The sequence below is a fragment of the Photinus pyralis genome, unplaced genomic scaffold (genome assembly GCF_008802855.1).
Source record: "Photinus pyralis isolate 1611_PpyrPB1 unplaced genomic scaffold, Ppyr1.3 Ppyr1.4_LG3b, whole genome shotgun sequence".
NCBI classification, from domain to species: Eukaryota; Metazoa; Arthropoda; class Insecta; order Coleoptera; family Lampyridae; genus Photinus; species Photinus pyralis.
In genome coordinates this window covers 17,080,492-17,101,144 of record NW_022170510.1, presented here as the reverse complement: position 1 = coordinate 17,101,144, position 20,653 = coordinate 17,080,492, and the positions used below count along the sequence as shown (strand labels likewise).

Below are 20,653 nucleotides of genomic sequence, written 5' to 3'. Positions count from 1 at the left end.
TACTAACAGAGTATGAGATAATTTATATATACGATTATCGGATGATAAAAATATATAACTCAACAAATGAACAACACTTAATACATGTATCTATCATTTTAAATAAATTTCTTAAGTAAATATAAATAATTACTATACCCACAGGAATTATCTAAACACACTTTTTTTTAGATAATTGCTGCGTTAATTAGTAGTTTCACAATAGTTACCTATTAGTAAATGCGTACCTACGTTTAATATAAATATGATAAATATAGTAGTAATTTTAACAATATCACGATTGTCTGGAATGGTGTGTGAATCAAATTGTCAGTAAAGGAATTTTAATGTGGCGTTTGTTCACGATTTGTAGGAGTCGCAAACTCGCAACCCTACTCGCAACGTATGTATTGGTATTTATGGTACAAAACAGGGTTTTTAAAGAGAAACTGAAAATCTGCAAAACGGCGAAATGTTAATGTTGGAAATAGTACGTTGTGCATGGGATTATATGCATATGATTTCTAGTTTTTCCCTGAGTAGTATGAAGCCTCCAATGTGCTATAATGCGGTAGCAATATCTTAAAAATCTAAAACGGATGTGCTCGAGTTGCTATTAGATCGTGCACATCGTCATCGAGAGAATTTTTTTCATATCCACAACAAAATTGGTGTAGGTATGTATTATGAGCACGATTCAGCCAAAATAGAAAACCTATGGACGACAACATCTGCTATATTAGTCATAGTTGACCCAAATGCAGACCAACACATCGTGGCCCAAATCCAATTTCAATTGGAAAAGGAAATAATGCCCCTAGCCTATTAATGCTTGCTGGATGAGAATGTAGACCCCATCAGTGTTAGTAGTGGTCTCTAGATTGAGAGTTGAGGGTCAGAATCCTTTCCGAATCCTCATGAAACCCTTTTAGATATGCGGATGTAACTACGCATATTTTCAGTGTAGAATCCATTGAAAAAAAATTTGCTGTGGGTGTGTTGTGTCCAAAAGCTTTTCAGCTCTTTTATGTCTAAGAATGTGAATACCAAATTTGGTTCCAATCGTGAAAAAGACCACTTTCCCAAAATTGCGAGTACAAAGGAACTCAAATATTTCCAATCAATATGGGCCTATGGTCTTTTGTATCATATTTATTCCAAATTTTGCGCAGATTTAAAGAAAATGAATAAAAATTAGATCTTATTTATTTGAAATGACGAAGTGTGATCTAACTTCCCGGAATCCTCATACTTATCTACAGAGCGGGCAGTGGCGGTCGGAGAAAGGTACTTACAAAGGGAGATTGGGACCTCTGGAAGAAATATATCCATCGGTGACGTCAAACCTTTAATAGTGAATTTAAAAAAAACAGTGTTTCGGAAGGGAGTACTCACAAAGGGGAAGTGGAACGTCTGAACGAGACTGGTGATGACTTTCAGTACAAATATCTGCAGAACGGAGTGTCGGGGAACAGTACTCTCAAAGAGCGGTTGGAACGTCTAGATGAGACATGGATTGTCGATGTGAAAGCTTGAGTGTGAATACCTCGAAAATGGAGTGTCGAGGGAAGGCACATACAAAGGAAAAATGCTATACTTCGCAGAATTTCTCTAAGGGCTTAATTTTTTTTATATTATACAGGCTGATTCAAATTCGAGGGCCACCATGGGGATCTCGGAAACTGTAAGATATAGGTAGGTAGTTTGTTTAAATTTGGCAAAGTTGCGTATTTTGACGCGTAACAAAATGCGGTTTTGAAACTGAAAAAATGGATATCCTAAAAAAACGAAATTTTGTAAAATCGTTTTTATGTTTACCGAAGTTATTTAAAAAGATATTTCAAAATAAATGATACATTATTATAGTCACTTTTTTTGCCTCTATAAGTTACTAGTTATAAATTTTAAGTTTGACGTTTCGTCTCCGATTAACCATCATCATTATTTTTTCTTATGGAAGTAATTTTTACATTTCTGCATTTTTTTCTGATTTAAAAAATCTAATCGCTATTTGTAAATATTGTTAAAATATCTTCTTTTTTGTCTAGCAAACTTTGTCTTGGGTAGTGTATGTTCGTAGTTTCTTGCATTTTTACGAATCAATAGCGCCATTTCTTATTGAAAAATAGTGATATTTACATTTTTGAAATCACAAAAAAGTACTCTATCAAATGGCATAAAAATAACTTCCATAAGACAAAATAAATTTAATGATGATTAACCGGAGAAGAAACGTCAGACTTAATATTTAAAACTAGCGTCTTGTAGAGGGAAAAAAGTGGTCATAATAATGTCTCATTATTTTGAAATATCATTTTAATAACTTCGGTTTTGCAAAATTTTGTTTTTTGCAGGATATCCGAAAGTAGTCGGGATTTTGCCAGTTTCAAAACGTTATTTTGTTAAAAACCAAAATACGCAGCTTTGCCAAATTTATACTACCTACCTATCTCTTACAGTTTCCGAGATCCCCATGGTATGACCCTCGAATTTGAATCAGCCGATATAGCGTGTATTTCTTACATACGCCCCACACACATACGCCAGGTAAAGGTAAACATTATAAATATAAATTCAAACTAAGCATAACCAGTACCATATCAAGGGTAATGTTACCGTTTTGGCACGTTTGATTATGTATCGTTAAGGCTTAACTCGTGCATGTTTTAGCGTGGTGGAGGAAATAAAAACAAGCGCTTTTTCCAAATAAACTGAGGGTGTAACGTGTTTCGTTTTGGGAGCCAACCGTATAAAAGTGGTGAAATTTGCATTTCTTCTTAATTTTTTTGTCGGCAACCATAAGAGTTAGAAAGACTGGTGGCACGTCTTTGAATAGGTTTTAGAGTATGCCCTTTCCCATTTTGAAAAAAAAATGTTTCAAAATTCGTACCACGAAAAAGCGCACCCGGCGCGAAAATAATTCTGATTTCGATTAAATTTGGTATGTGGGGGTTTTTAAACATGAAAATCACGAATCTGAAATTAGTTTTTGAAAATTCAAAAAAAAATTCCACTGCAATTGGCCATGCTCGAAATGTTAACTGGTAATATTTAGATACTGTGCTTAATTACTATCGTTTGCAGTTTATTTCCTGATCTACACATTTCCTTGTTGTTCAGTATTTCCTTTCTATTCTACGTTATACCTTCCATACTTTTGGCGGTCGCCTTAAATCTGTTCTAAATCCGCAATCAAGAAAGGCTATTCTTGTGAATTTGTTCGGAACTGAACAAAAATCACTTTTCAAACAAAAGTTATACTCATTTGAAAGTTGGTCCTTCGGGTCAGAAAGTGAGTCATCTAATTTCGAAAGTAATTCGTTGAAAGTGTGAGCAAATGTAAAAAAAATTCAATATGTCAATCATGGTAATGAAGTCACCAAATTCGATTCCAAGAAGAACTAGATTGTGAGTTGGCTGGGGGTGGTGGGAAAATGTTATTTAAGTAGAGTTCCGTTACAGCTTTGAATAAAAATATTCAATGGTTACAGTCAATAAGCATTATTCCAACCCCATTTAGGGGTGCATCCTTTCGTGATAGGAATTTTGAAAAAAATGGAAAAGGACCAAACCTATTTAAAGACGTGCCACCAGTTTTTATAACTCTTATAGTTGCTGAGAACAAATTTAAAGAAGAAATTCAAATTTCACCACTTTTATGGGGGTCGCTCCCAAACGTTAAACCCTCTGTTTATTGGGAAAAAGTGCTTGTTTTGATCACAGCTTCTCGTTGGACGAAAATTTAATATGATTTTGGACGAGCAAAAGCGTTATTGTCATGTAGAAGTCCGCAATTGCTAATTTGAAGCGGATCGGAAAATATCAGGTTACCAGTCAATTTCAGAAAAAAGAGGGTAATTCACCTTCTAGTAATTTGTTATGGACAGTGCAAAAATTAAAATCATTGGTAGGATTGACTCACTCAAACAAGAACAAAATAAAGGTTATACAGAAAAGCAAACCTGCAGTTACTTTGAGTAGGTTGGTACGAAAACGTTATAGTGAAACTATCCATAAGTAAATTAGTACAGTCAAATTAGATCAAATTTCCACGAATAGCGGAAGTAATTGAAAGAAAGCTGAAAATTGGTATAGAGTTACATTAGGGCTTGTATTCGAACATACAGTCGGGGCCGAAACTCCGAGAGCTCGAGCCGCCATCTTGGAAAAAAGGTACTCCAAATCACTTATTCGCTGATATCTCGGTAATCGTGCATTCTAGGGGTCTAGGACACTTCGCCGAATGCCCACAACGCCGACACGATTTTTTGAAGGTCCATATCGCCGATTAGGGACACTACGCCGACGGACACTACGCCGACCGTGCCCACATCGTCGACAAGTGTGCAAGGGACATAACGCCGACCATGCCCACTTCGCCGACGGACACTACGCCGATCGTGCCCACATTGCCGAAACGTGTGCAAGGGACACTAAGCCGAACGTGACCACAACGCCGACTGTTCGAAAATCCAGGCCCCTCATACTCTGTCCAGTGTATGAGTTTGCATTTTAAAAAGTTTAAAAAACATGTCCTAAACCTACAAATAACCTAATATCCAAAGCTGCTTTGCTTCACACTCCGTCCAGTTTGATTAAGAATTTTCGTATGAGTCTGTAGTTCGAAAAAAGTTAAAAAAAATATTCTGAACCTACAATAACCTAACGTCAAAAGCTACTTGGTGTTGCACACCGTCCAGCTTGATTAAGAAGTGTTGTATGAGTCGACGTTATGGTCACGTTCGGCTTAGTGTCCCTTGTTCACTTGTCGGCGATGTGGGCACGGTCGGCGTAGTGTCCGTCGGCGAAGTGGGCATGGTCGGCGTTGTGTCCCTTGCACACTTGTCGACGATGTGGGCACGGTCGGCGTAGTGTCCGTCGGCGTAGTGTCCCTAGTCGGCGATATGGACCTTCAAAAAATCGTGTCGGCGTTGTGGGCATTCGGCGAAATGTCCCGGCCTCCATTCTAGCAAGTAAAGTTTCATATAAAAAAAGAAAGATAATAAAATATTGTATAAAAAAGATGGTATGCACTTTTTTTGTATTTTCGATATTTACGTCGATATTCCACATTGAATATAGATCATACTCTTTTTTCAGATGTAGGTGTATTACTTTCAGCGCTCGCGTGCTTTAAACATGAATATGTTTAAAAAATTGATTTAGTTGACATTTTAGGGCCTGTTGACCAGTGAAGAGAAGGGCAGTTTTATCTAAAATTAAACACTTACGACATATCGTACTCACTCAACAGATGTGTGTTTTGTATTTCTCGTTAATACAATCACTGTTAATGTATGGAATTGTTGGCTGGGTGTATTTTATGCTAGTGAATCCTTATACAGTCTTATACAGGGTGGTGCCTAGCACGACGCAGCACAGGGATGTCAATGGTAATTTCTTTATAGTCAATTACTAGCTCCCCTAATTATTTTAGAGTAAAAGTCTAAAGAAGTTTTTGTAGAGAAAAAAATACTGCATCTGTTCATACGATTACTTATAATATTCCGTTTTTCAAAATCGTAGAAATTAACAAAATAGAAAGGTTCATTTTTCAATAAAACAAAATCCTCCAGTTCAGAAAAATATCCAAAATTACTGCCCAACATGCACTCTCATTATACACGCCAGGAAGACCATAATACACTTTTTCCAAGGTCTGAAAAAACAATCGGTAAACGATGTGCTCAGTACATTGCTCCAAGGCTTTATTCCATTCTACCGCGCGAAATGAAAAAAATATCTACGTATACCGCTTTCACGAAAAAAGTTCAGGTGTGAATACTGGAACAGCGCTATGTACTATTTCGCGAATTGTTAATGGAATTGTTTAGTTTAGTTTATTATTTTTAGTATTTTTTTTATGAAATGAAGTCAAGTTTGATTTATATTTTTTTTGTAATTGCCCCATATCCATTACAAGTAGTTCAAACGACTTCGGATTTTGGCAATATTTATTTTTCTTAGTTTCTTTATGTAGGTATCTTTTGTATTCGGCTATATAGTATAAAAATAAATATATTATGTACCTATGTATTATTTCCTTCTCTTAGGTGGTCAACAGGCCTTAACAATGTCAGTCAATTTTTTAAACATATGTTTAAAGCACGCGAGCGCTGAAAGTAATGCACCTGCATCTGAAAAAAGATGCTCTATATTCAATGTGGAATATCGACGTAAATAACGAAAATACAAAAAAAGTGCTTTCTTTCAATTATTTCCGCTATTTTTCCTAATTTGACTGGCCTAAATATGCAGTCGCATACCAAAAATTACTAAAATATCTGTAGTAAAAAATGACACTACCTACCTACTTTCTAATATACTCGTACACATATAGAGATAAGAAACAAACTAATCTCGTTGAATTGAACTTAAACTTAATTCCGAGCATTATTTTCGTTGATTAGGCCATAACGCAATTTAAAATGTAGGAAAAGTCCACTCAGTCTAGAAACATACTCAAGAGCTTAAGAATAATGTAAAATAGTGTCGTTTATGGTTTTTTCCCCTTTCACGGCATCCCATGGGTGCCATATTTTAATTCTTGATATCAATGTGAGACTTATTAACACAAAATAAACTAACAGAAACATCCTTTTTTTGAAGCTGTGACATCGAAAACCTAACGGTATGTGATATACACAGTTCTCCATTCAACTCCAAAGCATTCCGTGTGAGAATCTTTAGTTTTCGCACACCTATTGCAAGAATTATTATGCAAGGTTAGTATAATAAAAAAAAATATTCAAATTTAAAGGCGTTTCAACAACGCATATACGAGTTTTCCCTGTGCTATAAAATAAACGAGTTAAGCAAAATAGAAATTGAAGGTTTTTTATGAAATTCACGTAAATTGCGGTATTCTCCGCAAAAATCAAACTAAAGTTGAGTTTGTTAAACTTCTACATTAAAAGTTTCAAGTAAGTACTTCATAAAGTGAAAATTCTGTTTAAAGAGGGTATACGATAAGCGCCTGTATTTACAAAGTGAACACCCTAAATGGTAAGAAGCAATAAATTGCGATAGGTAAGAATAAGGAGAATCTGCCGAAGTTGTAAGGATATTTCAATGATTTCTCTATACGAAAATGCGCCGACAGCACTAAAAGCAGAAATCAATTAAAATGGTTTCCTTTTGTTTGAGAAAAAAAAAGCAATTTTCCCTAAAGTGTCAATCCGTTTATTTATGAAGGAAAGCTACTACTTACAAACTACCGAAAGGCATTAAAAACCTCTAAACAAATTAAAAAGCAGTAAAATAAATAATACAACGTTACAACCACATAACTTAATAATAATTACCCAATGAAAAGGGTTAAATAATTTACAGCACTATCAAATCTCATCGCGTCACAATTTATCACTGGAATGCTTATTTAATAGCCCCGAGGCTCGTCGGATTTACACGAACATTAACCGAACACATTCTTGCTTCATAAATTGCGTTCAACAAGTAGCTTATATACCGTGACGGTTATATTGTTATTACTGTACTTATGGTTGCTAACAGATGTAACCCTACTACCATTACATTACCGGGACATTAGACAATTTGTGCTCAAATATTAATAGTTAAACGCTTATTAAAATGGGCTTGAAACCGCACGTTTCGGTTGTGAATTTCGTTATAACTATAAACGGAATTATACGATAAAACTCACCCTCTACACCTACTAACAGTAAGACGATAGAAAGCACATTCACTAATCGACAAGAAGGATAAAACTGGAATAGATGTTAGATATTTGAAGCGGAATGAGGAACTGTAAGCTACTAGGTATTAAATAAAATTCCTTTAGAGATACAGAAGGTGACAGGCCGTAATTTTGTCCGACCTCCCGTAGTTAGGATTGAGATGTTTCAATGCTTTTATGCAAAACTAAGCTTTTACACACAAAAACTCATAAATTGCGGAAAGGCAATAAGTGTCAGTTGCGCAAGATACACTTGCAAGGTTAGCCAGGTAAATTATTTCTCGAGAAATATAGAAAGCACATACCTACAAATTTCGAAACTTTCTATACTTTTAGAACTTATAGACCTACTTGGTACAATATTGCATAAAAATAACTCACCGAATTGACTTCTCATCCACGGATAAAGCGGACTTGGTAACGCGGCGGGATTATTTGCAGTCTGTTGTTGTTGCTGCTGCTGCTGCTGCTGTTGTTGTTGCTGTTGTTGAAGAGAGGGTTGTTGGTGTGGAGCATTTTGTTGATGCATATTCCCACTTTGCTGAGCGCCGTACAGTAAGTGCGGCTGCTGGTGGTGACCTTGAGGGTGGTGTTGAGGGTGCTCTTGCATGTGGTGACCCATGTGATGATTACTCATACCTTGGGACGTATCCAAAGGTGGGCTGCCCGTACTTGAACCTAGAACTCCCCCGTGGTTTACGGCAGCCGCTTGTAATTTACAGCTGGCGTACACCACCGGTGTTTGGTGACCATTGGGCGCTCCATTGCTCACCATTTGTAAATTTGTCGGACTATCCGGCCTATACCCTTGATTTCCATCCATCTGTTGATGTTGAGCCCCATAATAAGCAGGATTTCTCATGTCCATTCTATCATAGGGAGGAAACCTAGGGTAGGGCATACCTTGAGGAGGTTGCCCTGCGGCCGGGGGACCGCCACCATAGTGGTGGGACGGTATTCCTTGTCGTAACCCAACAACCGAAGGATCACCACAAGAGTTAGGATCACTTTGTACGGCACCTCCACCTTGCGGCACCTGCACTGCTGCTCCATAATGTTGATGCTGATGCGGGTGTTCCGCTGACACAACTCCACCATTACGCATGTCCGGCATATACGAATTAGCAAAGTAAGAACTCATGCTCCAAGTTTGAGATCACCAATCACAATTAAGTGTTAGTGAAAACACTATTACTAAATTCACTCACAACCACGATTAATTGAAATTGTATCGTCCATCTTTGATAATTTAAACTCAAACAAAAACTCCACTTCAAGCACTTTCAAACTTGGACGAATCCTCTAAGTTTAGTATGTTCACGATTTCGAGGCGGCCAGCAGTCGCTTGTCTCTTGTCAACTGAAGATACTGTAGAATTTGTTGTATCACACCCTACAAAAAAACCGAAATCATTAGTACATAGAATCGAATAAATCTGAAAAGTACACTACAACTACTATTTTATTGTTGTCACCTTCCATCTTTGGATGTAAGAACATGATGGTGCTCCAATGGCAAATGGCCAAGTATACAACTAGAGGCCAGACAAGAAAATGAGTGACATATGTAAAATGAGACGGCTCATCATTTGGGTAACACGCTTCATATACACATGTGCCCGCGGAATGCGACACTTGCAGCTAGTTAGACCAGAATTCCGAAAAGAAGGAAGTTCTCCACCATTATGTATAGTCATTTAGAGAAGTATAACATGACAGATTAAATATTTTAAAACATAAAAATTCATTTGAATATGTATATTCTATTCGTAAGTTGCCAAAAGTTGTTTGATAGAATGTTAACAAGTGCAAAACCCACTTTGAACATTTTAAATATGATTAATGTCGCCGAATTAATTTTTTTCTCGTTATAAAGATGGAATATTAGCAAACTAAAAATTACGACTTTCATTATCAGGATGAACGATCATGTACGAGTATAAGCCGCAATCGTATATGACAAATGTACGAGTGTAGTGTCTCTATTGATAAATCATGTATTGTAAATCAAAAAGGTTTTTATGAAATTGAAGCGGTCCCCGCAAGTCAACAGGAGATTTACGATAATAAGGCAAGTGACTTGGAAAAGAATGTGTAATGTAAAAAGTAACATACAAACTATGTCGACCAGTAAAACTAGCAAACTAGTGACAGTGTACGTGACATGCAACCACACGTGTTTGATGCACAAGGTAACCGTGAAATAGCAAACAAGGTGTAGATGTTTCGGGAACTTGGCTCGTTTACTGCGGTCATGTCATAGGGCAGATACTCAGAACTGCTCTATAAATCCTCCGCAACAATCTAAACGAGATCTGGAAATCCTCACTTCTCAGAATACGAGTGATAATGGATGTGAAACTTCGTGTTTTACCTTTAGTAACGCGAGCGACAACTTAAAAGTAATATTTTAACATTATTAATTTAATTTAATTAAGCTAAACGAGCAAACCGACCACGAAATAATGTCGCTATCTTATGTAAGAATTTTATCTTAGTATGATGCTATCGGCTGACATATAACTATAACCGACTCAGACATGACGTTTATTGGCCCTTATTTACTGGGAACTGTGCATGATTTATTTCATCGCAATAATTTCCAGTCAAATTTCAATTCCTCATTAGGTGTCTCTCATCCCTACTTATAATGTGAATTTGTACAAAATTAATTCGTCGCAAAAAGTATAGAGGCCTCCTACATAGCTAGAGTTTTGTCAGTGAAGGATTCCGAAAAATGTGTGATTAATTATTTCTTTATTGTCAAGAGAATTGTTAAATCGTGCCTTTACGTGAACAAGATGGTATGCAAGATTAAATACTGTCTACTGTCTCCATCAGCGTCACGTTCGGAGATTGCGAATTTTACCTACTATGTCCCAAACTTGGAAGCAAAAAATCGCAAAAAAATATGTTACTAACAGGTCCATTAATTCAAAACACGTTGGCTTCTTCCCCATTCCGGATTTACAACTGGAGTATAACATCAAACGATTCGCCTAAACAATTTCAGCAAATGATGAAATTAAAAACAAAAGAGTACCAAATTTGGTAATGATCTCGAAGGAATTATGCAGCCACTTGTAACCTGTAATTAGAAAACCTCAAATCTTGTTTAAATTATCTCAGTCTAAATTTTTCCACATTATGATGAGAATGTTTCTTGATTTTCTCACTTGGAGATGTCCAACCTACTGCGGTTGAGCTCCACTCCGCAAAGGTAAAAAGCAAAAATGTGCGTGACCAGGAGATATTATACGCCACAGTAATGCTGAATTCACGCTAATGTATAGCTCAAAAAGTATAAAAGGTAGAGAAAATGAAATTAAAAAACCTAACAACGTTTCCAGAAGTAGGTAAAAAAATGTGTGAAATCCATCCAAAAAAGATCGCTTCGCGCCATAAAAAATCTCCCGCATGTCCTGAGTCCAAAAAAGTTATAAAATCTTGTTTGGGTCCCCCTGATAGGTCTTTGCCTCTCCCTGTTTGTCCCTCATTCACCTTTCTACTTCCTACTATCTGATGTTCACTTTCATAGCAACTCCTACTCAATTTATAGGTAGGTATCCTCTGAATCGATATTTTTTGGGGGATGTGGAAATTTCTCATGATTGGATATCTAATGGACTGTGTCACAATCCAGATAAGTGCAGTCCTCACCATTTATACTTTGCTGATTTGTGTTTTAGTCCCAACGTTTCTGAGTAAGTATTAGAACTTTGTACAAAAGTTACGAATCGGCCCACCGAGTACCAAGAGTGTCTTTTTCGATTTTTGGATGGGGGTTACAAATAATATAGCGTATTTTCCACAAGGAAAATTACCGCTATTGTCCGCACTTTGTCAGTCTGTCTGTCCATCTGTACCATTACCACGCCTCCAGTTTAAGCTTTTTTGTTGTGGTTTCTTTCTTATGCGGTTTAGCACAGCTCCAAGACCAGAACGACAAAAGATTTTTTTGGATTGGTCACTTCCTTCCCGCGTTATTACTAATTCTGTGGGAGGAAAATTCGATTTCGTCGGTCGAGAGTGACCAGGGACCTATAACACAAGCCGTACAAGTCCTACAATTGTTGGAATATATTTTACACTTGTAGGTTTTTCATAAACCAACTAATTTGTATTATATCGAATTCATTAGGACTTGTAGTTATAGTTACAGGCAGATTACTTTAGTTTACTTTTCCGCGTGTATATCATAAGTATAGAAAAAAGGCAGATGCGCCCTCAGTGTTTATCCACTTTTCTTGATATACGCTGAGTTTATTACCTTTACTGTAGTTTAAACTAAAAAGGGCAGATAATTTTTTTTTTCATGGAAAAAGGAACATTTTAAGCTAAATTTGTGTATATTCCAACTCGTTAGGTCTCGAAAGAAGATCGACATGAAAAAGATAAGAAAAAAACTTCGTTGGAAACGATTTCTATTTTTTTATACGAATTTAAAGAAGTTGCACCATAAAAAAAGTTACCTACAGTACCTACAGTCGGTGTTAGATATTCCCCATTCCTCTAGTTTTGCCACTATAAGTTAAGGATTGTAGTGGAAAATGTGGCATCAAAAAATTAATATTGAACTGCTGTCCTACGTGTCCCCTTCCACTGCCATCTGACATGGAATTGATGGAACCACTGTCTGAACAAAAAAAATCAACAACGAAGGTACAATGACGTTGGCTTAAAAGCCCCTATATAACACTGTACCTATTTTAGGTGACATTGATTTAGAAATCAGAATTATGACTTCCTTCTTGATAGATAGATTGTCAAGATAAGCAATAATAAGGTACTCTGCAAACCACTAAATATTTTAGATAAAAAGTACAATTTTGAGGGGCATTGCATAACAATATAAGTTGTATAGAACCTTATAGGTACATTGGAAATACCAATGCAACAAAATAATAATTCTGAAAGCTGCAAAATTTTGAAATTAAAACAACCATTTTTGAAGGATAGAAACATAGCTACCTCTCAAAGCCTATGCAATATGGAATCTTGCAGACTCCAATATTAACGTAATAGATTGGGATTCAATTAAAACTATACAATTTGGAACCGTTAAACTAGGTGTTTTGCATAGTTCACAGTCCTGCCTGTGGATATACCTTAGTCATACCATATTCTAAAATAATTTGAAAATAAATAGGATTCTGAGAAATGTAGAGTACTTATAGTAGAGACAGGGTTAGAAACAGATATAGATGATTTGAAAAGAGTGCCATGCAAGGTGGGTATAACCTTGGCGGATATAGAGTGGAAGTATGTGCTCGTCAGGAAGTGCTCTTTTTAGTAATGGAGTCGTGGTCTATAGAGCTTCGTGTGTTCGTGTACACCTTTCTGCCATTTAAATACAGAGACGTTTCCGAAATCATTTCAATGTTGGCCGTCATGGTAGTATAGTTGAATCCATTCCTCCTCGTTTGGTTGTACGTCATGCTCGGGCTCTTCGCAAGTGGGACCGATCATTTTGGCCTGCATTTTCATCCCTACTATCCAATAATTGCAGAAAAACGTCTACGGGATAAAATTCAGGCTTTCGGGACCAATTTGTTGGATAACATAACTGACGATATTGTTTTGATTACTCACTCACATTTGTCAAGGGTGGTAAACAAGCAGAATTTTAGGTATAGGGCTTATGAAAATTCACAACTGTATGAAAAACCTCTCCACAGCGAAACAGTAACTGTTTGGTGTAGATCAGCTAAGGCAGGAAGTGGCCTTCTCGGTCTCGGGACCTATCAGATTGTGACTACTTCAAAACATGAGTTTACGTGAACAAACTACGAACACTTGAATCCTTTATGGAAACAATAATACCTACTAGACAATCGAGCGGTTCTACTTGAATATGGACAACTTATCGAAACGTGTACAAAAACGCACACAATTGCCTTCTTCGTGCCTTGTAGTCGAATATGTTTTCATTTTGGAGTCACATGTCTAAAACCAGTCTACAAGAATTAATTTTTGGATATTAGTCATGAAAACAGAATTTCTCAGATGTTTAGAGTCTTAATTTATCTGATGGTGCGAAGTCAGCCTTAAAAATTATAAGTTCTCGACTCGCCGCGGTGCTTGCCATACCCGGGGAAAGATCGATTCAAATCTCTTGATCGCTAGTTTTGGTAACCTTGGTAGACTCAGTGTGGTCGGTGAACTCGAGAGGTTCGATGGGCTCTGCGAAATAGTAAGTGTCGACACTCACGTTCGGTTCGCCAATTCCTTTCATCGATGAGAATTGTGAAAATCACATTAATTATAAGTATTGCTCAACCGGGCGATATTGGCCGGTCGAAATAATTTTGAGCAACGATAATGGTCATAGACTGTCGGTGAATTGAACGTGAATATCGAGCTTAATACATTTCTTTACAAGAATTGTAGCTTTAGCTTCGTTACCTTAAACTGACTCTTAGGATTTAAAAGCAAGGAACACTGAGATTAAATATGATTTGAACTTTGACCAAATGTACCCCATCTCAAGATAAACAACCTTCTTTATTTCACACAAAACAGGCTCATTCCTGGGCTCATTACTTTGAAAATTCGCATAAACTTATACCTTTTAGATAATATGTTACATTTGAACAAATAATACGTACTCCAATGGATATAACAATAAATAGCAACACTAGATGTACCTAATTATATCTTTTTTTTCTTTTTCAACAAAAACTATTTGTTCTTTTCTTATTTTTCAGTATCTAGTGATTTTATTTCAAAAATTTGTTCTCTAAACAGATCTTCCAGACGCACTGTAGGTATAATTTTTCCATGTTTTTACAAAAATCAAAACTATCCTTATTTTTTAGTGTATCATCCATTGGTGGGCAAGAAAATGAAGGTTTCCGTAAATATAAGTTCTCAAATGTTTAAAATTGAGAACTTTGACCTTAACTTTTGAACATCGTGTACAAATTTTGTTATCAGTTGCGTACGGCCTCTGTCTTATTTAAAGCAACTTCTGAAAGTAAAAAATCTGTCTCGCCTACAACAAAAAGCAATTTATTCGATTAAGGAGTATATGTCCAAAAATCTCAAAAAACCGTTCGGTTTACTCCTGAGGTCACTTGTATCAAATTTAGTCTAAATTTTAAACAGATGAAAAATATGAATAGCAGGGCATCTCCTTTGAAGTAACGATGTGGGAGTCAAGTTCCGGTATAACCGGAAGTCCTAGAAAATTTTAAATATGGCAGCTGAAATGACACAACTTTATAGAGGAGCCCAAGTACCTACCTACGATTGGAAAAGACACAAGTACCTCTGCTATTTTTGTAGGTTTTCCCAGCATCTCTAATAGGTAAGCGTAAATTAAATTAACAAAAAAGATTAAGAGTAGTTCCAAAACGGGGCTTGTTGGGCATAAAGCAAGTGAGTAAACTATGAACAATCAACATGCAACCTTATTGAATAACATTTCCTAATAAGTAGAATTCGTTTACCTTATGAATTTGATGTTACAAATTGGCGAAAGCTTTCATATCCACGGACCACGTATCGCAACATTTGATTAATTCCATTCCAATGTATGAAAGAAAATGTCTGTAAATTTGTGTACTGAATTGAGTTTCGGTCGAAAAAACTAGAAGAATAAATAGGAACCTTCCAGTATAAACTAAACTAGTTTACGATACATTCAAACTTGAACCACTAAATAAATACTAATAAATGAAAAATATAGACACGTTTTGAGTTGGCGTTAAAAGCGAAATGTTCTATATCTATTTTTATAAACTTTGAATTATAAAAAAAATTGTGGCTAACCAAATCTGACATATTTTTTTAATTGTAGGTACCCATAAATATTAGATGGAAAAACGACGCACGATTTGTTAGATGGAAAGTTTCCGTAGCACACATGCAATTCGTTAACCCTGGCCAGCCAACGTGACTCCGCCATCAAGTATACTACACGGTTTTTGCAAAATGATAATTTTTAGGTCACATATCACTATACCGTTTCGTTCATATTTAAAATATCAGATCAGCGACGTTGCACTTCCACGATATAACTGTTGAGCCAATTGATTACAATTGTTTCAATTATCGCCGAATCATGCAACACCTCTGACAATATTGGCGTTTAAGTGGTCAAGCAATTTTCATGACAATGTAATCTACTTCTATGCATCGTATTACGTACATAATGCATTAATACGTAATCTAAAATTATGCGAAGCTGAATTGTGTAGGAAAAAAGAAGACTGGATCGTGTCCAACACTAGTTCTTAAGAGTATCTTTGTATAACACCATGAATTAATTGTAGTCATGTTCCGGAAAATAAATACTTAGAAATAACATGTGTAAGTATCCAAATCGTTATAGTCATCACTTGGTTGCGCAATTCATTTTTTTGATTCACATATGAGAAATGAGGCATAAAATTATGCCATAGATTTTCCCACGTAAATTTAAATCTCTATCGACTGCCTAAATTTATTACATTATATTGTAATGTATCTGTTATAAATCTTGTTAATACATTCTGTGTCGTCTCCATTTATTAATTTATACAATATTTAGAAATTTGTTATTGCATAGAATTAATCATTCATTTGAAATCAGGTGACATATAATTAATTGCCGGGTAAATTCATCTAAATGCATCATTGCAGGTGGGTAGAGAAATAAAATGAAGTCCACAGTATCGAAATTAATTAACACGTAACCTTTTTGCGGAATATTATAAGAAATTTTAGGTAAATTGTGAGGAAATGTAATGGTTATACGCCTAAATGAGATTTGCATGTAAATGATAGTAGTGGCACAGCAGGATCTAACTTTTAATTTAATCAAAGAAGTTGACGCTCCAGGGGGTTTTTGGGATAGGATGAGTTCATGTCGCAAGAGGGTGGTAAAAGAGGTGGTGCGTTCTATATACGATTCGTCGAGGGTTTGAATTCCCGGCATAATAATTATACGAAATTCCTACCTTCATTTTGCTCTACATAACTAATAAGTATCTTCTGGATTAACCTGAAATTATATAAGGCTTAACGCGTAAATAATTAACTAACACCTTTCTATACCTACTTGGGGCATATGATGATGAGAAAATAGAGAATGTTATTAAGGAAACACCTGACGTAAGGTGTTTATCTATTTTTGGTAGTGGAGTGGAGGCAATTTATTAAGATCAACCGCCAAAAAAGACAGGATAAAAGGTGGTATTACATTGGCCTGTAGACTAGCCATTTGAAACATAATGTGTGAAGTATAGTGAATAGCCTAAGACCAAAATAATAGATATCTGAAGGTTTTCTTTAGGGGAATATTTCTTATGGTGGTTTTGTCTGTGAGTCTGCCCGTCTGTTCCTCGTCTAACTCGACAACGAAAAGAGACAGACATGTCAAACCTTCGCCAATCGATTTCTACGAGTTCAAGGATCACTGCAGCTATTGCATAGGTAGGTATCAGCCGGATTAAAAGAGTGTCCTGAAAATCGTATGCGATTCGTCGTATCTTGTCCTGTCATGATTGGAATTATGTACCTATACCAGAGACTTGCTATAACATATTATATTTATATATGTATATATATATATATATTGTTATAGCAAGTCTCTGACCTATACTATGCGATCAAAAATGAGTTGCTGTCGAGTCACCTTTGGAATTTTTGTTCACATGGGAAATCGTACTTAACTTGAACTTCCAAAGGCGACTCGACAGCAACTCAGTTGTGATCGCCCGTTACCTATATTAAATAAAGCATATACAAGCATCTAAGATCCCTCGGATCATAATTCCTTTACCATGAAAGAGACTGCAAAAAGTCTTAGAGCAAAATTGTAGGTACACAATTTACCGTCGCTATATTTCTAAAATGTTTTTGATCACCAGGGGCGTGCTGCATTTCAGTGGCGTATCAAACTTGAGTTTGGAACATTTTCGCAACGTGCAGATGTGCTGATTAAAAACAATCATACACTGCCGACATTGTACTGTTCATTGTGAGAATTAAACATCTTTTGTTTCACCACGGCACACTAGGGTTCGGAAAAGAAGGTTTTTGTTACAATTTGGCGTTTCGACTTAGTTTTTCTCTGCAATTTTCTTAGGGAATGAGTGAAATTTTTAAAAAATATGACGTTTGGCGAAGGTCAATCAAAAATTTATTTTTTATTTATATAAGTAGGTACTTAAAAAGATTATGTGACTGTGGAAAAGGTCTTAACCTGTGCATCAGTCCAAAACTGCCTGCGTGATTTAGTTTCTTTCAAAAAAAATTTCGACCGATAAGGGTTATAACAGCGAAATCGTTTAGTTAAGGGTATAACATGTTACTGAAAAAAAAAGTATTTTTCAAGTAAGTTCCAAATCAGTAGGTAATAAAATATGGGAGTTCCACTAAAAAAAACGCAAGTTTGATACGCCACTGGAATACCGCACGTCCATATTTTATAAATATGGCGACGGTAATTGTCTACAATTTTGCTCTAACACTAAATAATCTCATTATTATATATATTATTCTCATATATTTTTCAATATCTATAATAATAATAATGACTTTTATTAGCTACTTACAACTGAATACATGCATACGATACAAAAGAAAAACATATTCTGTATATATCTCGCTCGATATAACAACTGATACCTTTCCTCAAAGAGACATTCATTTTTTAATCGTAACAACCTTTATATTACTGAATCAAAAAGTCGCTGATCAAATAAAGCAAACAAACCGATTTCCAATATATTTCAAATGTAATTAATAAATAATTGCAGTATTTTTTTTTTAAATAATTAAAATTATGAATTTTTAACATTAAAATAAGAACAGAAATTCGTACAAAAACCTATTTGCTTCCCCATTGATACGTTCCATATAAAAACAAGTATAAATTGTGCACAACTCTTGTGCAGATAATGCGCTTTGTTATCTTTTTTGTAGGAACTGGTGAAATGATGAAGGTCAGTATCAAAATTCTAAATTAGGTCTAGAGTGGTGGTGTGGTCATGAAACCTGGATGGATGTCCCCCTCGGGTACGTGAGCCAATCGTTGGATCGTTGGAAACTCACTTACGGTTGGCAAACAACCGTTACGAAGAGTATGTGAGACGTTTGAGAATTGAATTTTTGGACGTCTATTCTGAGTTGATATAAACATCCGACAGCGAGAAACGAAGCAGATGCCCTACCATACCAACGGTCAGCGGAAATGCCAAAGCTTTCCTTTGGAAACCTCTACAAAATGGAAAAGAGATCCTGTTGTATAGCTGGCCCAACCAGTTGAAGACCGACAACCATTAAACACTACTCGAAGTTTAGTGGTAAGACTTTATTGTTTCATCACTCCATGTGGAAAATAATTAGAAGTGCCCCTAAAAGGTGCGACTGAAGGTGACATGTGGTCTATATTTTGATATTCTTCCATAAATGCAGCATAGTGCTCCGACATGATAGGATTCATTTGATGAAACCTCCTGGCACCACCAATTGGGTCAGATATTACCCACCCCAATTGGGTTTTTTGAAAAAATGGGCATGTTTGGACCTAACTTGATTTGACCCGCGCACAATAATGAAAAGATATACAGGGTGTTTTTTTGGGAGCTTTAGTTAAAAGGTTCTGGGAAAGTAAAATAAGTAGGTTTTTGAAAATTTGTACTTAGGAGTTACTCTGAAGGCCGAATCTATGTAAAATATTTTCAAAATGGCCGCACTTCCGGAAACAATGGAAGTAGATAGTAACTTCGTTATTTTAAATGGCAACCCCTATTTTTTATTGCATTTTTGGATTCTACGTGAAATTTCACTTCTTTTGATACCCATATGTCGATATCTACCATTTATGGTTTTTAAGTTATTTTGACTTTAAGAAAAAAAATGGCGGATGCAGATGGTACCTTGATAATTGATTACTTGAAAACGGTTGTAGTCATGGCAACCTATTTTTATCAGTGCATAGAGAATGAATAGGGCTTTCTTTTAGTGCACTTAAAAAAAAGTTAAGTTGCGTACGACCGCCCCTATGGATATCCAAATTTATGAAACTTCAAAGACTAAAAACTCAGTTTTTTTAAATGGAATGACCATGTTCTTACTATTCCATGAGATAGAGAATCGAAATGGGCATATTTTGACAATACATGTTCCTATAGCTATCTTTAACAGTTTCTGACTTATTCCCATTTTATTGAATTGACACTATTTTTTTCGGATTTTCTTTTTAGTAGTCGGCCATGATTCTATAACAATTGAATTTTAAACAAATCTAGTGACACTAATCCATCACCCACTGTTATAGGTTAACATAAGTTTTTCAAAAATCGAAAAATGACTCGCAGTGGTTTCACCTATTTTGGAATTTAATTGTTATTTATGGTGAAATGGGCAGAATCGCGGCGCGTGCTTTCCGTACATTCATTCTAAAACTGGAACGAAATTGTATGAATTTTGGAAATTTTGTACCCCTAATGCACTACAAACGGTTGAAGCACAAGTGATACAAAGCTCTACAAGAGAATATTTAAGAAAATGAATTGAATTGCAAATGCAAGATTAACAAATTTTTCAAAAATTTTCCGTCCTATATCCTTAATAAATGAGTTATTTATTAATGAATTATTTAGACTAGAACTAGAATCAATGGTATTAAAGACTCCATTCCTTGATTTGTTTAAAATTCGATTGTTATAAAATCATGGCCAACTACTAAAAAGAAAATGCGAAAAAAAATGGCATCAATTCCGAGATCAATCCAATGAAATGGGAATAAATCAGAAACTGTTAAAGATAGCTATAGGAACATGTAATATCAAAATATGCCAATTTCGATTCTCTATCTCATGCAATATTAAGAACATGGTCATTCCATTTAAAAAAACTGAGTTTATGGACTTTGAAGTTTCTTCAATTTGGATCTCCATAGGTGCGGTTGTACGCAACTTAACTTTTTTTTAAGTACACTAAAAGAAAGCCCTATTCATTCTCTATGCACTGATAAAAATGGGTTGCC

General features: G+C 35.7%; 1 protein-coding gene across 16 annotated transcripts in view; it reads right to left on the bottom strand.

Annotated features, from left to right (window-relative positions):
• LOC116166335 (homeotic protein antennapedia-like) overlaps positions 1–20,653 on the bottom strand; it is a 269,786-nt gene that overhangs the window by 11,457 nt on the left and 237,676 nt on the right. For 15 of the 16 annotated variants that reach the window (XM_031481268.1, XM_031481275.1, XM_031481267.1 and 12 more), the window contains one exon: positions 8,057–9,067. In XM_031481268.1, the coding sequence (XP_031337128.1) occupies positions 8,057–8,816 (760 nt within the window). In that variant the 5' untranslated portion in view covers positions 8,817–9,067. Of the gene's footprint in view, positions 1–8,056; positions 9,068–9,149; positions 9,168–20,653 lie in introns of those variants that run through there. The other variant, XM_031481281.1, reaches the window with a different exon arrangement.